Source organism: Coturnix japonica, chromosome 32, assembly GCF_054131305.1.
Source record: "Coturnix japonica strain WE chromosome 32, WE-NBRP24, whole genome shotgun sequence".
In the NCBI taxonomy this organism is placed as follows: Eukaryota; Metazoa; Chordata; class Aves; order Galliformes; family Phasianidae; genus Coturnix; species Coturnix japonica.
Window position 1 is genome coordinate 893,088 of NC_140694.1, and position 14,068 is coordinate 907,155.

The following is a 14,068-nucleotide window of genomic DNA, read 5'->3' on the forward strand; positions in this document are numbered from 1 at the left end:
GCACGTTGCGATATCTCACATAATCAAACAATAAAAGATGCATAAAAAATAAAGAACCATCACTGGGAATCCTATGAGGAAGTTGTGCATTTTATGGAAGCTGGAATAGTGCTTATTGCAACACCTTCCTGAGAGCGTGCTTGATCTCCCTGTTCCTCATGCTGTAGATAATAGGGTTCAGTGTTGGAGGAACCACTGCATACAGAAGTGCCACTGTCAGATCCAGGAGTGGGGAGGAAATGGAGCGGGGTTTCAGGTAGGCAAAAGAAGCAGTGCTAAGAAATAGGGAGACCACGGCCAGGTGAGGGAGGCACGTGGAGAAGGCTTTGTGCCGTCCCTGCTCAGAGGGCATCCTCAGCACAGCCATGAAGATCTGCACATAGGACACCAATATGAAAACAAAACACCCAAAGGCTAAACTGGCACTGAAAAATAGAAGCACAACTTCCCTGAGATTTGATTCTGAGCAGGAGAGCTTGAGGATCTGGGGGATTTCACAGAAAAACTGGTTGACAACATTGCCTTTGCAGAAAGGCAAACAAAACGTACTGGCAGTGTGCAGCAGGGAATAGAGAAGCACAGTGCCCCAGGAAGCTGCTGCCATGGTGGCACAAGCTCTGCTGTCCATCAAGGTCCCGTAGTGCAGGGGCTTGCAGATGGCAATGTAGCGGTCATAGGACATGATGGCGAGAAGGAACAACTCTGCTGACATGAAGAAGACATAGAAAAAGATCTGTGCAGCACATCCTGCATAGGAGATGGCCCTGGTGTCCCAGAGGGCGTTGGCCATGGCTTTGGGGAGAGTGGTGGAGATGCAGCCCAGGTCGAGGAGGGCCAGGTTGAGGAGGAAGAAGTACATGGGGGTGTGCAGGCGGCGGTCGCAGGCTACGGCTGTGCTGATGAGGCCGTTGCCCAGGAGGGCAGCCAGGTAGATGCCCAGCAAGAGCCAGAAGTGCAGGAGCTGCAGCTGCCGCGTGTCTGCCAACGGCAGCAGGAGGAACTCGCTGATGGAGCTGCTGTTGGGCATCTGCTTTTGTTCCTTGCCTCAGAGACCTGTTCAGAGTGCAGAAGATAATGACAAATCCAGATGATTCTCAAAGACATTCCTCCTACTATACTATGAAATGTTTTCATTCTCCTATGACAATATTCATTTAGCAACTCTAATTGAATTTAACTTCATTAAGTTCACCATTCTATAAGCAGAAAAGGCACATGGAGCTTTAACCTTCCTTTCATCTTCTAATCTTATCCCATTTCCCTGGACTTTTTCATCTGTTTCGTGTCTCATATCTTTACCCTCACTGCTGTTAAAATCCTCAGTCCCAACCTTTGTGCCCTTCACTTTCTCTTCTGGAAACATGCCTATTTGCAATATAGGTGCATTATTCTTGTCAACAAAATTGATAATTTCAACTAGTTCCACCCTTGGAAAGGTTCCTTTTTCTTGAAAGGAGAGGCTGAAAACACTTCACGTGTGACAGTTCACATAACAAGCAATTGACTGAAGAAGAATTGGGAGTCTCAGAGTTGTGTTTATGTTTGACAGACTCTTAGACTTCTGCTTCGAATCCTTCCCCCTTCTGTCCAAACAAGAAATAGAAAATTGCTACCTTGGCTCTCCTCTTGCAAAGTACCCACAGAAACTTTCAGCTGTGCAGTGGAGATCCCCCTGCCCCAGGCAGCGGCTGTGGCAGCACAAGCCCTGCTGGGGGGCTCCTTCCCCCCACACGTCTCCCCGCAGCGCCCTGGGCAGCTCCCCGGGCAGGCTGAGTGCTGAGCCTGGCAGGCGGCAGAGTCCCATACCCGGCACACAGCCCCTGGGGCACAGCAGGGACCCTGCTCTGCAGGACAGCCCTGGGCACACACCTGCAGCCCCAGCTGCACAGCCTGCAGCCGTGCTGGGACACGTAGCCCTCAGGGCTGTGCTTTCATACTGCAGTATGGAAGCCCTCAGGTAAGCAGAAGGCTTTTTCCACTGTAAAGAAACATTCATTGCCTGAAGCTAGATCTGCTTCGGGATGTTCCAGATTAAGTTAACCCTCTATGAATAGCAGCTGCATTACCTACTGCAAGGGACTTACTGTGTCATGGCCTGTGAGCAATGTTCCTGAAGTGAGCTCACAGCCCGCTCACACCGCACACATCCTGTAAGCTCTCTCCTATTTCTCTCGTCTCTGTCTTTCACCTGCCGGCTGTGTGTGCACAAGAGCTGCTCCTGGGCACAGCTGTCTCTCTACAGCTCTGCCCACTTTTATGAGCTCCCTGTGTCCCAGGAGCGCGGCCAAGCTCAGCAGCAGAGGATGTCAGTTTTATCCTTCCCGCTCATTTCCCCTGTGTTGTCCCTGGGTCCTCGTGGCCATCAGCTCCTGAAAGACAACAGTATCATAACGGTTCTTTGAAATCTGCTGAGTTATCCACCAGTCATTTCCTGACATCTGGTGAGTCCTGCTTGAGAATGTTTGATGAAACAAAAAGGGCAACCAGACAAGGACAAGGAGGGCTGAGACAGCTTCTCTGTGCAGGGCAGTGATCCAGCCGAGGCAGTGCAGGCGCCTCATCCCTAGATGGAAACCCTGGGGCAGAAATGGGATTCAGCTCCCCATAGACCCTTGGGAGCTGGGATTCCTCTATTTCAGCTCAGATGTGCACAAGGAGTTGCACAGTGCTGTTTTAATACCTTCTTTAAACAGAACTATAAACAAATAAACAGTAAATGTTTGCTGGATTCTTCCTATTTAAACTCTCTCCAGGTATCTCTCCATTTTGCTGAACAAGTTCTGATAACCTGAAATAGATAACAGGAAGGCACAAGGCACAAGATGCTCTTTAGGTTAGAATGGGTCCCAGGGCTCATTTGCTGCTGAGTCCATCAACCACCAGTGCAGAGAGAAGTTTGCACAAACTGCTCAAGAAGACAAAGTCAGAAGTAACAGTGAAGTTTCTTGGAGTATTAATGGGCCCACTGAGGGCCATTACCAAGTAAGCTTCCCAAGGCACTAGTTAGAGAAGATAATTGGAAGCCATGACAACAGGCTGGGAAAGGCACTCGCATGCTAAGAAACCTCTCCTTTGCCTTACGAAGCAGACAGGTCAAGCCCTGATTGCAAAACCAGAGGTAGGGAGATCCTGTCTCTCCTGTTGGCTCAAGGCACTTCCTGGGGCATTGAGTTGGAGGTCTATATGATGTTAAGTGAAAGACATGGGAATGGAAGATCCTAGGCTCTGCATGTGGTGCAAGGATGCTGTTAAGTTCATATCCCACATGTGCCCTGTGTCTCATCGCAGGATGTGGGGCTGTAGCAATGCAGAGCAAAGAGGGACAAACCTTTCTCTCACCCAGCTGGCAATAAATTGCTTTATGTGCTCCAGGGTACTGTTGGCCTTCCTGGCTGCCTGGGCACACTGCTGACTCACTTCCAATTTTATGTTGAGAAGGACCCCCAATGCTTTTCAGTCAGACCTCTCTTATGTGTCCCATATCCAGTCAGTGTGTATGTCCAGGGTTGCCCATACCCAGGTGCACAATCAGGCACTTGTTCTTGTTATGCGTTATGCACTTGGTGCTTAGTACCAACTGATACCCACTTCTCTGACTTGTCCACATCTTTCTGCAAGTCCTCTCCAACCTCAGTGGAGGCAACAGCACCTCCTCATCTGGTCTCATCAGCAAACTTGCTCAGAACATCTTCTAGTCCTGCATGCAAGTCATCTGCATAAACATGAAAGGAAACTGGCCCTAAAATGGAACCCTGGGGAACTCTGACAGTGACCATCTACCAGCCCAATGGAACCCACTGACTATAATTCTTTGGGACAGAACTGCTGGCCAACTGCTCACCCACCACTGCTAGTGAACCTGAAAGGCAAAATGTCAGCGTGCTGGGTCAAACAGACAAACACCTATATGGTTACATATAGCTGCGTCAATTTATTGCCCGAAAAGCCATGATTTTAAAGGAGACAGACAAGGGCGTCCAAAAATCACACACGCTAATTGGAGGAAAGCTACTGCAATAACAACCCTATAACCCCCCTTCAAAGCCACGAGCCATTCATTCTTTTCCTAGAGATGTCCTTGGTTCTCATGCTGTTTATCCTGCTCCGCAGCTGCTGCTCTGTGAACTCCTTATCTCAATCCATGGCTGCTGCTCTGTAAAATTCTTCTTGTATTACAACACACCACGTTCTGTTTCTGTCTAGCTGTATGCAGGAATTTCTGTCCAGAAGGGTGCTGGAGAAATAGTATCAAAAGCTCTACTGAAATCCTCAAGGATTGCATCAACTGCCTTCCCTTGTTCAGCTCAATGGATAAAGGTGTCATAAAAAGACTTGAAATTAAATAGGACCATCCCCTCGGGATACTGTGTTGTCTGTGACCAATCACAGAATTGTACTTCAGGTGTTTTTCCATAACTCCCACCATCATTTTCTCCGTAATTTTATCAAGCACTGGAGTGAGACTGAGAGGTCCATAGTTCCCCTTGTAATCTTTCTTGCTCTTCCTTACGATAAGACAACATTTGCCAGCTTCCTGTCAACTGGTATGACCCTAGATTTATTAGATGCCATTGAAATGCGAGCCCAGAGCATACTAAATTGTCATCAGTGCAAGAACATAGATGTGCCATATCTTTGCAATGCCTTGAAATCCAGACTATGCCACAGATGGAGCAGAGAGGAAGATCTGCCTCTTCTGTTCTGAGCTCATCCTTTCGGTAAGCTGAATATCACTACATACTCCTTGGGGACAGGTGCAGAAGACACAATGGGTGCCCTAAGCACGCGGCTGCAGTGGTATTTAGGATGGCCAAGAATACCTCCCTTCTGGCCCTCAGCTGATGCTCCAGAAGGAGCTGTCTATCTCATAGATTTTCCGTCACAGTTTACAAGCACTAGCACAAAACTAGGATCACCCAAGGCACCTTGGGCATCACTGAGAGTCTGTGTACGAGCAGTGCAGTCGCTGTGGAATAAAAACCAAGGATTCAGATGAGGGACTCACACACAGACACCTCACTGTGCACATCTGAACTCAGCTAGGTGAACTTGCAGCTCCCGTGGTTCTTTGAAAAACTGATCCCAATTCAGCCCCAGGGTTTCCATCTGAGGATGAGATGCCTAACGCTAGAATAAGGATGGGATGGTCTGATGATAACAGGACAAATGGAAACGGATTTAAATTAAAAAGGGGAGACATAGGTTAGATGTGAGGAACCTATTTTTTTACACAGCAACACTGGAAAAAGTTGCCCTTAGAGGCTGTGCATGCCCGATGGATGGGATCCTGGTTTTACTCTGGGTTTACCCTCACGTCAGTCCATGTTTTTACTCATACTTTTGTCTAGGTGAACTCTCACTTTACTCAAGGTTTTACTCACAGTTTACCATCAGGGAGTGTGATCCCGAGATGGGCTGGTGGAGTGACTTGCTGGCATCCCCGAGGGAAGGCTGCCAGGCAGATACCCCCAGATAAGTGGTTGACTCCCTGCCCTGTCACAGTCAGACAGACCTGACTGATGAGGAGGGTTGGAAGAGAGTCCCAACTCAACGTCACAGGAGCCCCCCCATGCCTGCCTAGCCCTCAACCCCTGCTCCCTCTAAGCAACAGGTTTGACACTCTGAAATCTGAAGGAGATAAGAATGGGGAGGCAATGGAGGATCTGCCTAGGAGGGAACCTAATGCAAGGCAGTCACTACCAAGCCTTGTGACTTCCTCTGCCATGAAAGAAAGAAGGGTGGCCGTGGTGGGTGACTCCCTTCTCAGAGGAATAGAGGGCCCCATTTGCAGACTGGACCCGAGCCGTCAGTAAGTCTGCTGCCTTCTTGGTTTCAGGTCAGGGACATAACGAGGAAACTCCCCATGCTGGTTAGGTCCACTGATTATTTTCCACTACTCATAGTTTAGGTGGGCAGTGGTGAAATTTCTTAGATAAGACTACAAACTATGAATAGAGATTTCAGGAATTTAGGCCATTTAGTTCACAGAGTGGGAGATCAAGTGATTTTTTGTTCTATACCTTCAGTGGCAGTGAGGGACACGGAGCAGGCTTGGAAAGCAAAGCAATGAACAGTTGTCTCAGAGACTGGTATTGAGCCAGAAACTTTGGTTTCTTTGATCACAGGGCAGTTTACTTGGCCCATGGTCTGTTATCCATGAATGGAACCCAACTGTCTCAAAGGGGAAAATGAATCCTAGCACAGAAGGTAGCGGGGCTTATTGAAAGAGCTTTAAACTAGCTATGATGGGGGAGGGGACAAAACAAGGCTCACCAGAGATGAGCCTAGGGGAACGCTTCTTGAGCTGGGAGAGAGGCAGATGCCTCAGCTGAAGTGCGTCTACACCAACGCACGCAGCTTGGTCAACAAGCAGGAGGAGCTGGAAGCAACTGTGCATCTGACAAACCATGACCTAGTTGCTATTACTGACCCATGGTGGGACCACTGCCATGACTGGAGTGCTGCGATGGATGGTTACAAGCTCTTCAGAAGGGATAGATGAGGAAGGAAGGGTGGTGGTGTGGCCCTTTATATTGAAGAGAGTTTTGATGTTGAAAAGCTTAGGCTTCAGAACAATCAAGACGAGTGCATGTTTGTAAGGATCAGGGGAAAGGCCTGTAGGTGTGACATCTTGTTAATGGTCTCTTATAGACCACCTAATCAAGATTAATTGATGGGTGAGGCATTCTATGAGCAGCTTACTGAAGTCGCATGATCGCCAGCACTCATTCTCTTGGGAGACTTCAACCTCCCTTATATATGCTGGGAATATAATAAAGAACAGAGGAAGCAGTCCAAGAGGTTTCTAGATTGTATGGAAGACAGCTTCCTTACACAGCTGGTATGAAGGCCCACCAGATGTGGTTCCTTGCTAGACCAGCTCTTCACTAACAGTGAAGGACTGGTTGGAGTTTAGAAGGTTGGGGACTGTCTTGGGCAGAGCAACCATGAAATGGTAGAATTCTCTATTCTTGGAGATGTCAGAAGGGTGACTAGCAAAACTACTATCCTGAACTTCTAGAGGGCGGACTTTGACCTGTTCAGGACACTTGTAGCACGGGTCCCTTGGGATTCGCTCCTTATGGGTAAAGGGGTACAGGAAGCCTGGACACTCCTCAAGATGGAAATCTTAAAGGCACAAGATCAGGCTGTCCCTGAATGCCATCAGGTGAGCCATAGGGGAAGAAGACCAGTGTAGTTGAACTGGGAAAAACTGTTGAGACTCAGGAAGAAAAAGAGAATCTCCGTCGTTGAGAAGAAAGGACAGGATACTTAGGGAGATTACAAGGAAGTTGCTAAGGTATGAAGGGAGGAATTTAAGAAGCTACCTTACTTCCTTGTCCATTAGTCCATGCCCAGAGCTTCTCAGCCATGTCCCTGTCAACTGTAAGCTCCATGCAGAGGTCAAGTGGGACACAGAGGGCACAGCCTTCTGCTGGGTGGATACAAGTGTTGGTTGAACTGGACAGGACAAGCCTTCCCACCATGCCCTCCTGGGAAAATGGCCACCCCAAGAATGGCAGTCTGCCTCCTCCATGACCCCATCTGAAATGCTCCTGCACTGATTGATTAAAGGGCTTTTAACCAGGTCCAAAGGGCGAAGGGAGGGGAACTGGATCTGACAGAGAAGGGCTGAGGGATGTTGTTGGTGTTGGAGATTGCAGGGAAAGCCTCTGAGTTGTTCCATAGGACTGTGGGAGGATTCCTCAGAGAAGGTCTTACTGCCAATACCCCATCCTAAATCTTACTCTGTACCCTCTGGGGGTAACCCCAACCTGCTGCTGCCCAAAATTGCCTGTAGACCAGTGCGGGTAGCATGAGAAATAAACAGGACAACTCAAGAGAAAACCACAGAGCACTTCCTTTCATGCAGGCTTCTGCTTCTGAGCAAGGCCCTGAACACCAGTACCACAGTGTAGATGCAAGACCCAGACAGGCTAAATCAAAACATGCTTCTGTTAGGGGATGCTTTCTGAAGAGTCTTTACGCTAATGAGAAGACCACAAACATTCACTCAGCGAACTCCAAATCTCTGTGCCTTTGCAGGCCTAGGGTCTTGTTTGTCTCACAGAGACATGGTGGGATGGTTCCCACCTCTGAACTGTAGCAAAGTAGGTACAGACTCTTCATTACGATTAGGCAATGAAGATGAAGAAATGCTGCTGCTGTCTGTGAGAGTGCACTGAGCTCTGCCTGGGGATGGCAGAGGAGCCAGCTGAGAACTGATGGAAAGTTCCCAAAGTGGAGAGCAGCAGATTCTGTTCCTTGCTTCCCGATCCGGAAGAACAAGAGGAGGAGGACAAGCAGGTATCTGAGTTACAGCTGGGATGGAATTGTTTTCTTCAGACTGTCTGCTATGGTGCAGTGTTTTGGTTCTAAGAGAAAAACAATGTTGATAACACTCTGATGTTTATAGCTGCTGCTAAGCAGTGTTCTACAGAGCCAAGGCCATGGTCAGTGGAGTGCTCAATGAGCTGGGAAGGAACAGACTGCGCACAGCTGACTGGAAGTGGCCAAAGGGACATTTTGTACCACTTGACAGCAAGCAGAAATTGTATTGAAAGGGGTGGGAGTTCATCTCAGTCTTTTCACTGCCCAGGGCCCAGCTGAGCATCAGTCTGGTGGTGATGAGCAAGTGCTTGTGCATCAGTTGTTACATACAATTCCATATCAACAGATATACAGTCAGAACTATTACTCCTCTCCTTTTATATCTCTTAGTAAACTGCTTTGTTACAACCCACACGTTGTACTTTTTTTCCCCAATTCTCATCTCCATGCCACTGGGAATTGGGCAGTGCACAAAGCACTGTGTGCTGCTGAGCCACATGCTGGATTCAACAACCACCATCATTCGGGTGCCCGATGAGAGGCTCCAAGGGTTGAGATAACAGCACATCTGTCCAGAGCGAGATAACACAGGGGTTTGTGGGAGCTGGAGAACTGCAGGCCATGATGCTGAGAGTTTCCCTATTTGTGGAGACTGATGAGTCTTCTCATGAAGCTGCATTGCACAGCTCCTTGCTTGCTGCTTGTTTTCCCTGCTGCATCATTTGTCAACTTGGGATGCTGGATTAGGGTATTTATTTTGCTATGCTGTTTGACCTTGGTCTATATCACAATAAAATTGGCAGCCAACAAAGTGAAGTTTTGTGCACATTCAGCTCTGTAGTCATCTTTGTGTTTTGAAAGTAATATTGTTGGTATGATTAGGAATTACACATTTTACGTTGTCTTCTCTGGGAGCCAGGGGTATTCAAGGAGTGACTGGATATTGTGTTGAGGGACATGGTTAAGTGGGAGCTATAGGTAATAGCCTATATGGATAATGACCTATGAATGGTTGGACTGGATGATCTTTTAGGCCTTTTCCAACCTTGGTGACTCTATGATTCTGTGACTGAGGTTAAACATTATTCAGGAATATCAGTGAGAGATCTACCCCAAGGTGAGAAGGCTCTGCATGGCAGGGGGTGTGGGATGGTCTGGGCAGCTGCCTGGAGTGGTGGGCACCCCCAGGGCTTTGGAACTTCATCTCTGAGCAACTGCAGAATCCTGATAAACTGGTAGAATATTGGGGGCAGGTCTGCTGTGGCTCTGGTAGCCCCCAAGAAACACACATGACTGCAGTGTGCCAGATCCAGAGAGCTGGAAATGCTGACAGTGCTGCAGCCCTTGCAACTCTTGGCACAGACCCTGCAGCAGCTCCAAGGTTTTGCCACATGTCCTGCGTTTGCTCCATGCTCTGGACAGATCCCGCTGTCACTCATCCCCTCATAATGAGCTCTGCAGTCACTCCTGCAACAGGTCCTGTAGCTGTTCCAAGTATTGCTATAAGAAAATGAAACAAATTCCTCCCAAGGGAGGTGCACTGTGCCAGGAGGTACAGCCCTGTGGTCACTCCAACCCCTCCAATGAGCACAGTGGCTGCTCCAACTTCAGTCACAGGTCCTGCGGTGATTTCAGCTCTGGCAATGAGCTCTGCAATTGCTCCAACTCCTGCAATAGGAAAAGAGCCTCTCCAGTTCCTACAGTGAACCTTGGGACTGTTAAATACCCTGCAACAGGTCCTGGACTTGCAAACAGATATGCATATAAACAATTATCATCTATGTATCATATGTATATGTACTAGTACATGCACATATGTTAGCCACTGCCTATATTGTATATATGTGAAAATATACTATATATATAAGATATGTATATATGCATTTATCATATTTATAATCGTTTTCTTTTTATCTTGACCTTAGACCACAGATTCTAAACCTCAGCACTGCCTTGAGTCCCTTACAGATCTCCTTGGACTTCTGAAACTATCCCTGGCAGTCAGTGAAATGCACCAGAATATCTTGAAGTCTTCTCAGAGAGCAGCTCCTGAGGTATATTCCTTACACCAGCTTTGGAAGAGGCCTCCAGTTCTCTGGACCTGCTCTAAAGGGGCCCGCTTGTTATGGCAGTGCCAGCAAGGAGACCAGCTCTGACAGACCTGTTCATATTGCTGGCTACTGACTGCAGCCCTCGATTTCTGCTGTATAGGCAACAGACAGTCGTGAGACACACAAGACCTTCAGGACTGCACAAATGAGAGGGCTCGAGAGCACTGTGGTGGTGTAAAGAGATCAGAAATGAAAAGAGCACGTTGAGCTGCTGTCTGTGGCTGTACCTCCCCTAATCCAGACAAAGTAGGAAGAAAGAAAACCTAAGCAAATGTCTTTTTTGAAAATATTTTAGCCATCTTCTAACGTATTCAGGGAATCTGGATACATGTTTACATGAGCTCTTGGAGTGAAAAAATGGAAATTAGGTAGGAAAGAAGTGTAATACATTTTTATTTATGAGTTCAATTTTTTTTTTTTTTTTTTTTTTTTTTTTTACGTTGCTATATCTCACATAATCAAACAACCAAAGATGCATAGAACATAAAAAACCAACACTGGGAATCATATAAGAAAGTTGTGCATTTTATGGAAGCTGGAATAGTGTGTATTGCAACACCTTCCTGAGAGCGTGCTTGATCTCCCTGTTCCTCATGCTGTAGATAATAGGGTTCAGTGTTGGAGGAACCACTGCATACAGAAGTGCCACTGTCAGATCCAGGAGTGGGGAGGAAATGGTCGGGGGCTTCAGGTAGGCAAAAAAGCCAGTGCTGAGAAATAGGGAGACCACGGCCAGGTGAGGGAGGCACGTGGAGAAGGCTTTGTGCCGTCCCTGCTCAGAGGGTATCCTCAGCACGGACATGAAGATCTGCACATACGACACCACTATGAAAACGAAGCAGCCAAATACTAAACTGATACTAAAATTGAGAAACACAGTTTCCCTGAGATTTGATTCTGAGCAGGAGAGTATGAGGATCTGGGGGATTTCACAGAAAAACTGTTTCACTACATTGCCTTGGCAGAGAGGCAGTGAAAACGTACTGCCAGTGTGCAGCAGGGAATTGAGAACCCCAGCGCCCCAGGCAGCTGCTGCCATGGTGGCACAAGCTCTGCTATCCATCAAGGTCCCGTAGTGCAGGGGCTTGCAGATGGCAACGTAGCGGTCATAGGACATGATGGTGAGAAGGGAATACTCTGCTGAGAGGAAGAAGAGAAAGAAAAAGAGCTGTGCAGCACATCCTGTGTAGGAGATGGCCCTGGTGTCCCAGAGGGCGTTGGCCATGGCTTTGGGGAGAGTGGTGGAGATGCAGCCCAGGTCAAGGAGGGCCAGGTTGAGGAGGAAGAAGTACATGGGGGTGTGCAGGCAGCGGTCGCAGGCTACGGCTGTGCTGATGAGGCCGTTGCCCAGGAGGGCAGCCAGGTAGATACCCAGCAAGAGCCAGAAGTGCAGGAGCTGCAGCTGCCGCGTGTCTGCCAACGGCAGCAGGAGGAACTCACTGATGGAGCTGCTGTTGGGCATCTGCTGTTGTTGGGCTTGGAGTCCTGTTCAGAGTGCAGAAGATAATGACAAGTCCAGACCATTCTCAGACACACTCCTCCTGCTATACTATGAAATGTTTTCATTCTCCTACAACAGTGTACATTTAGCACCATTACTTGCCTTTAATTTCATATATTTCAGCATTCCTTAAGCAGAAGCAGCATATGGAGCTCTAACCTTCCTCTTCTTTTCTTATCCCTCCTCCCTGGATATTTTCATGTGCTTCATGTCTCATATCTTTAACCCAACTGCTCTTAGAGCCCCCAAAACAGCCTCTGTGCCATTCAGTGTGAATCCTAAAAAGCTGCCTGTTTGCAGATTGAGTGAATTATCCATGTCTACTGAAAATTAAGATTCCCTCAGAACAGGAAAAGGAAACCCCCTGCCTTGGCTATCCTCAAGCAAAGTGCCCTCAGAAACATACTGTTGTGCAGTGGAGCTGTGATCCCCTGCCCCAGGCAGCAGCTGTGGCAGCACAAGCCCTGCCGGGGGGCTCCTTCCCCCCACCCGTCTCCCCGCAGCGCCCTGGGCAGCTCCCCGGGCAGGCTGAGTGCTGAGCCTGGCAGGCGGCAGAGTCCCATACCCGGCACACAGCCCCTGGGGCACAGCAGGGACCCTGCTCTGCAGGACAGCCCTGGGCACCCACCTGCAGCCCCGGCTGCACAGCCTGCAGCCGTGCTGGGACATGCAGCTCCCCCCCACACACACACCCCATAGATCTTATGCTGCAGCACAGAAGCCCTCAGCTGGACCAGAAGGCTTTTTCCACAGTAAAGAAACATGCATTACCTGCTGCCAGTCTGCTATGGAATGTCGCATATTTTGTTAACCCTCTATTAAAAGCAGCTGCATTGCCTACTGCATGAGACTTACCGTGTTGTGGTCTGTGAGCAATGCTCCTTCGTAGAGCTCACAGCCCGCTCACACAGTACATATCTTGTAAGCTCACTCCAATTTCTCTCCTCTCTTTCTGTCACCTGCAGGCTGTGCTGTGCACAAGAGCTGCTCCTGGGCACAGCTGTCTCTCTACATCTCTGCCCACTTTTATGAGCTCCCTGTGTTTTAGGAGCCCAACCCAGCTGAGCAGTAGAGGATGTCATTTTTATCCTTCCCACTTGTCTCCCCTGAGATTTCCCTGCATCATCATGGCCAACAGTTCCTGAAAGTCAACAGCATCATGACTGTGCTTTGAAATCTGTTGAATTTAACAACAGATTTCAGGTGGTCAGTGACAAATTCCTGACATGTGGTTAAGCCTCTCAGAGAGTGTTTGCTAAAGCAAAAAGGAGCACACAGACAGGGACAGGATACCATAGAATCATAGAAACACCAAGTTTGGAAAAGATTTAAAAGATCATTCAATCCAGCTGTTCACCTATCACCAATAGCTCCCACAAATCCATGGCCCTCAACACAACGTCCAATGATTCCTGGAACACCTCCAGGTTCGGTGAATCCACCCCCACCCTTGGCAGTCCATGCCAGGTCCCAAAGTTCAGGACGTGGCATTTGGTCTTGGTGAAACTCATCCCATTGGCTTCAGCCCAGATCTCCAGCCTGTCCAGATCCTTCAGTAGGTCCTTGCTAATGACAGACAGGTCCACACTCCCAGCCAATTTGGTGAAATCAGCAAACCTACATAGGATGCACTCAGTGCCCTCATCCAGGTCATCAATAAAAATATTGAAGAGGACAGGCCTGTCTGGAGGCGTTTTTGGGGAAGTAACTTGGCTTGGCAAAAGATCAGACGCTTCCTTGAAAATCCATGGTTAAATTATGTAGGATGGAGTTGGGGAAGAGATACAAAGCCACTGCCCCAGGGCATCAGCCTGCGCTCTGCTGTGGGTCAGGAGTTGTGGAAGGGTCCTTGATGCATCTCCTTCCCCGCAGCACCAGGGCTGAGCACGGGGCAAGTTGCTCCGTTGCTTTCATCCGATGTGTTACTCTTGCTTTCGTTTACCTAAGTACACCAATTAATTGGTCATAAAGTTGTTCAGGCTTTTCATTAATAGGGAACGTGAGTGATTTACAGCCCCTGGGAATAATCCATCAGATGAGCCGTGGAGCTCAGGCTGGCTGTTTTCAGAGAGAGGCTACGCGGCGATGCTGCTTGCATAGCAAGGAGTCGTGCTGCAGCCATTGG

The 14,068-nt window shown here is 48.4% G+C and overlaps 2 protein-coding genes across 2 annotated transcripts in view; one reads left to right on the top strand and one right to left on the bottom strand.

The window, feature by feature from the left end:
* Positions 1 to 14,068, top strand: part of LOC146755413 (receptor-type tyrosine-protein phosphatase T-like) — a 158,749-nt gene that overhangs the window by 55,148 nt on the left and 89,533 nt on the right. The window lies entirely within an intron of this gene.
* On the bottom strand, positions 10,753 to 13,616 carry LOC146755414 (olfactory receptor 14J1-like). The gene has a single exon (XM_085525548.1). It carries the CDS (start codon positions 11,902 to 11,904, stop codon positions 10,969 to 10,971), a length of 936 nt encoding a protein of 311 aa, XP_085381674.1. The 5' UTR covers positions 11,905 to 13,616; the 3' UTR covers positions 10,753 to 10,968.

Excerpts from the sequence above, each read along its gene's own strand:
- LOC146755414 (XM_085525548.1), bottom strand. The coding sequence starts at position 11,904 with ATGCCCAACAGCAGCTCCATCAGTGAGTTCCTCCTGCTGCCGTTGGCA.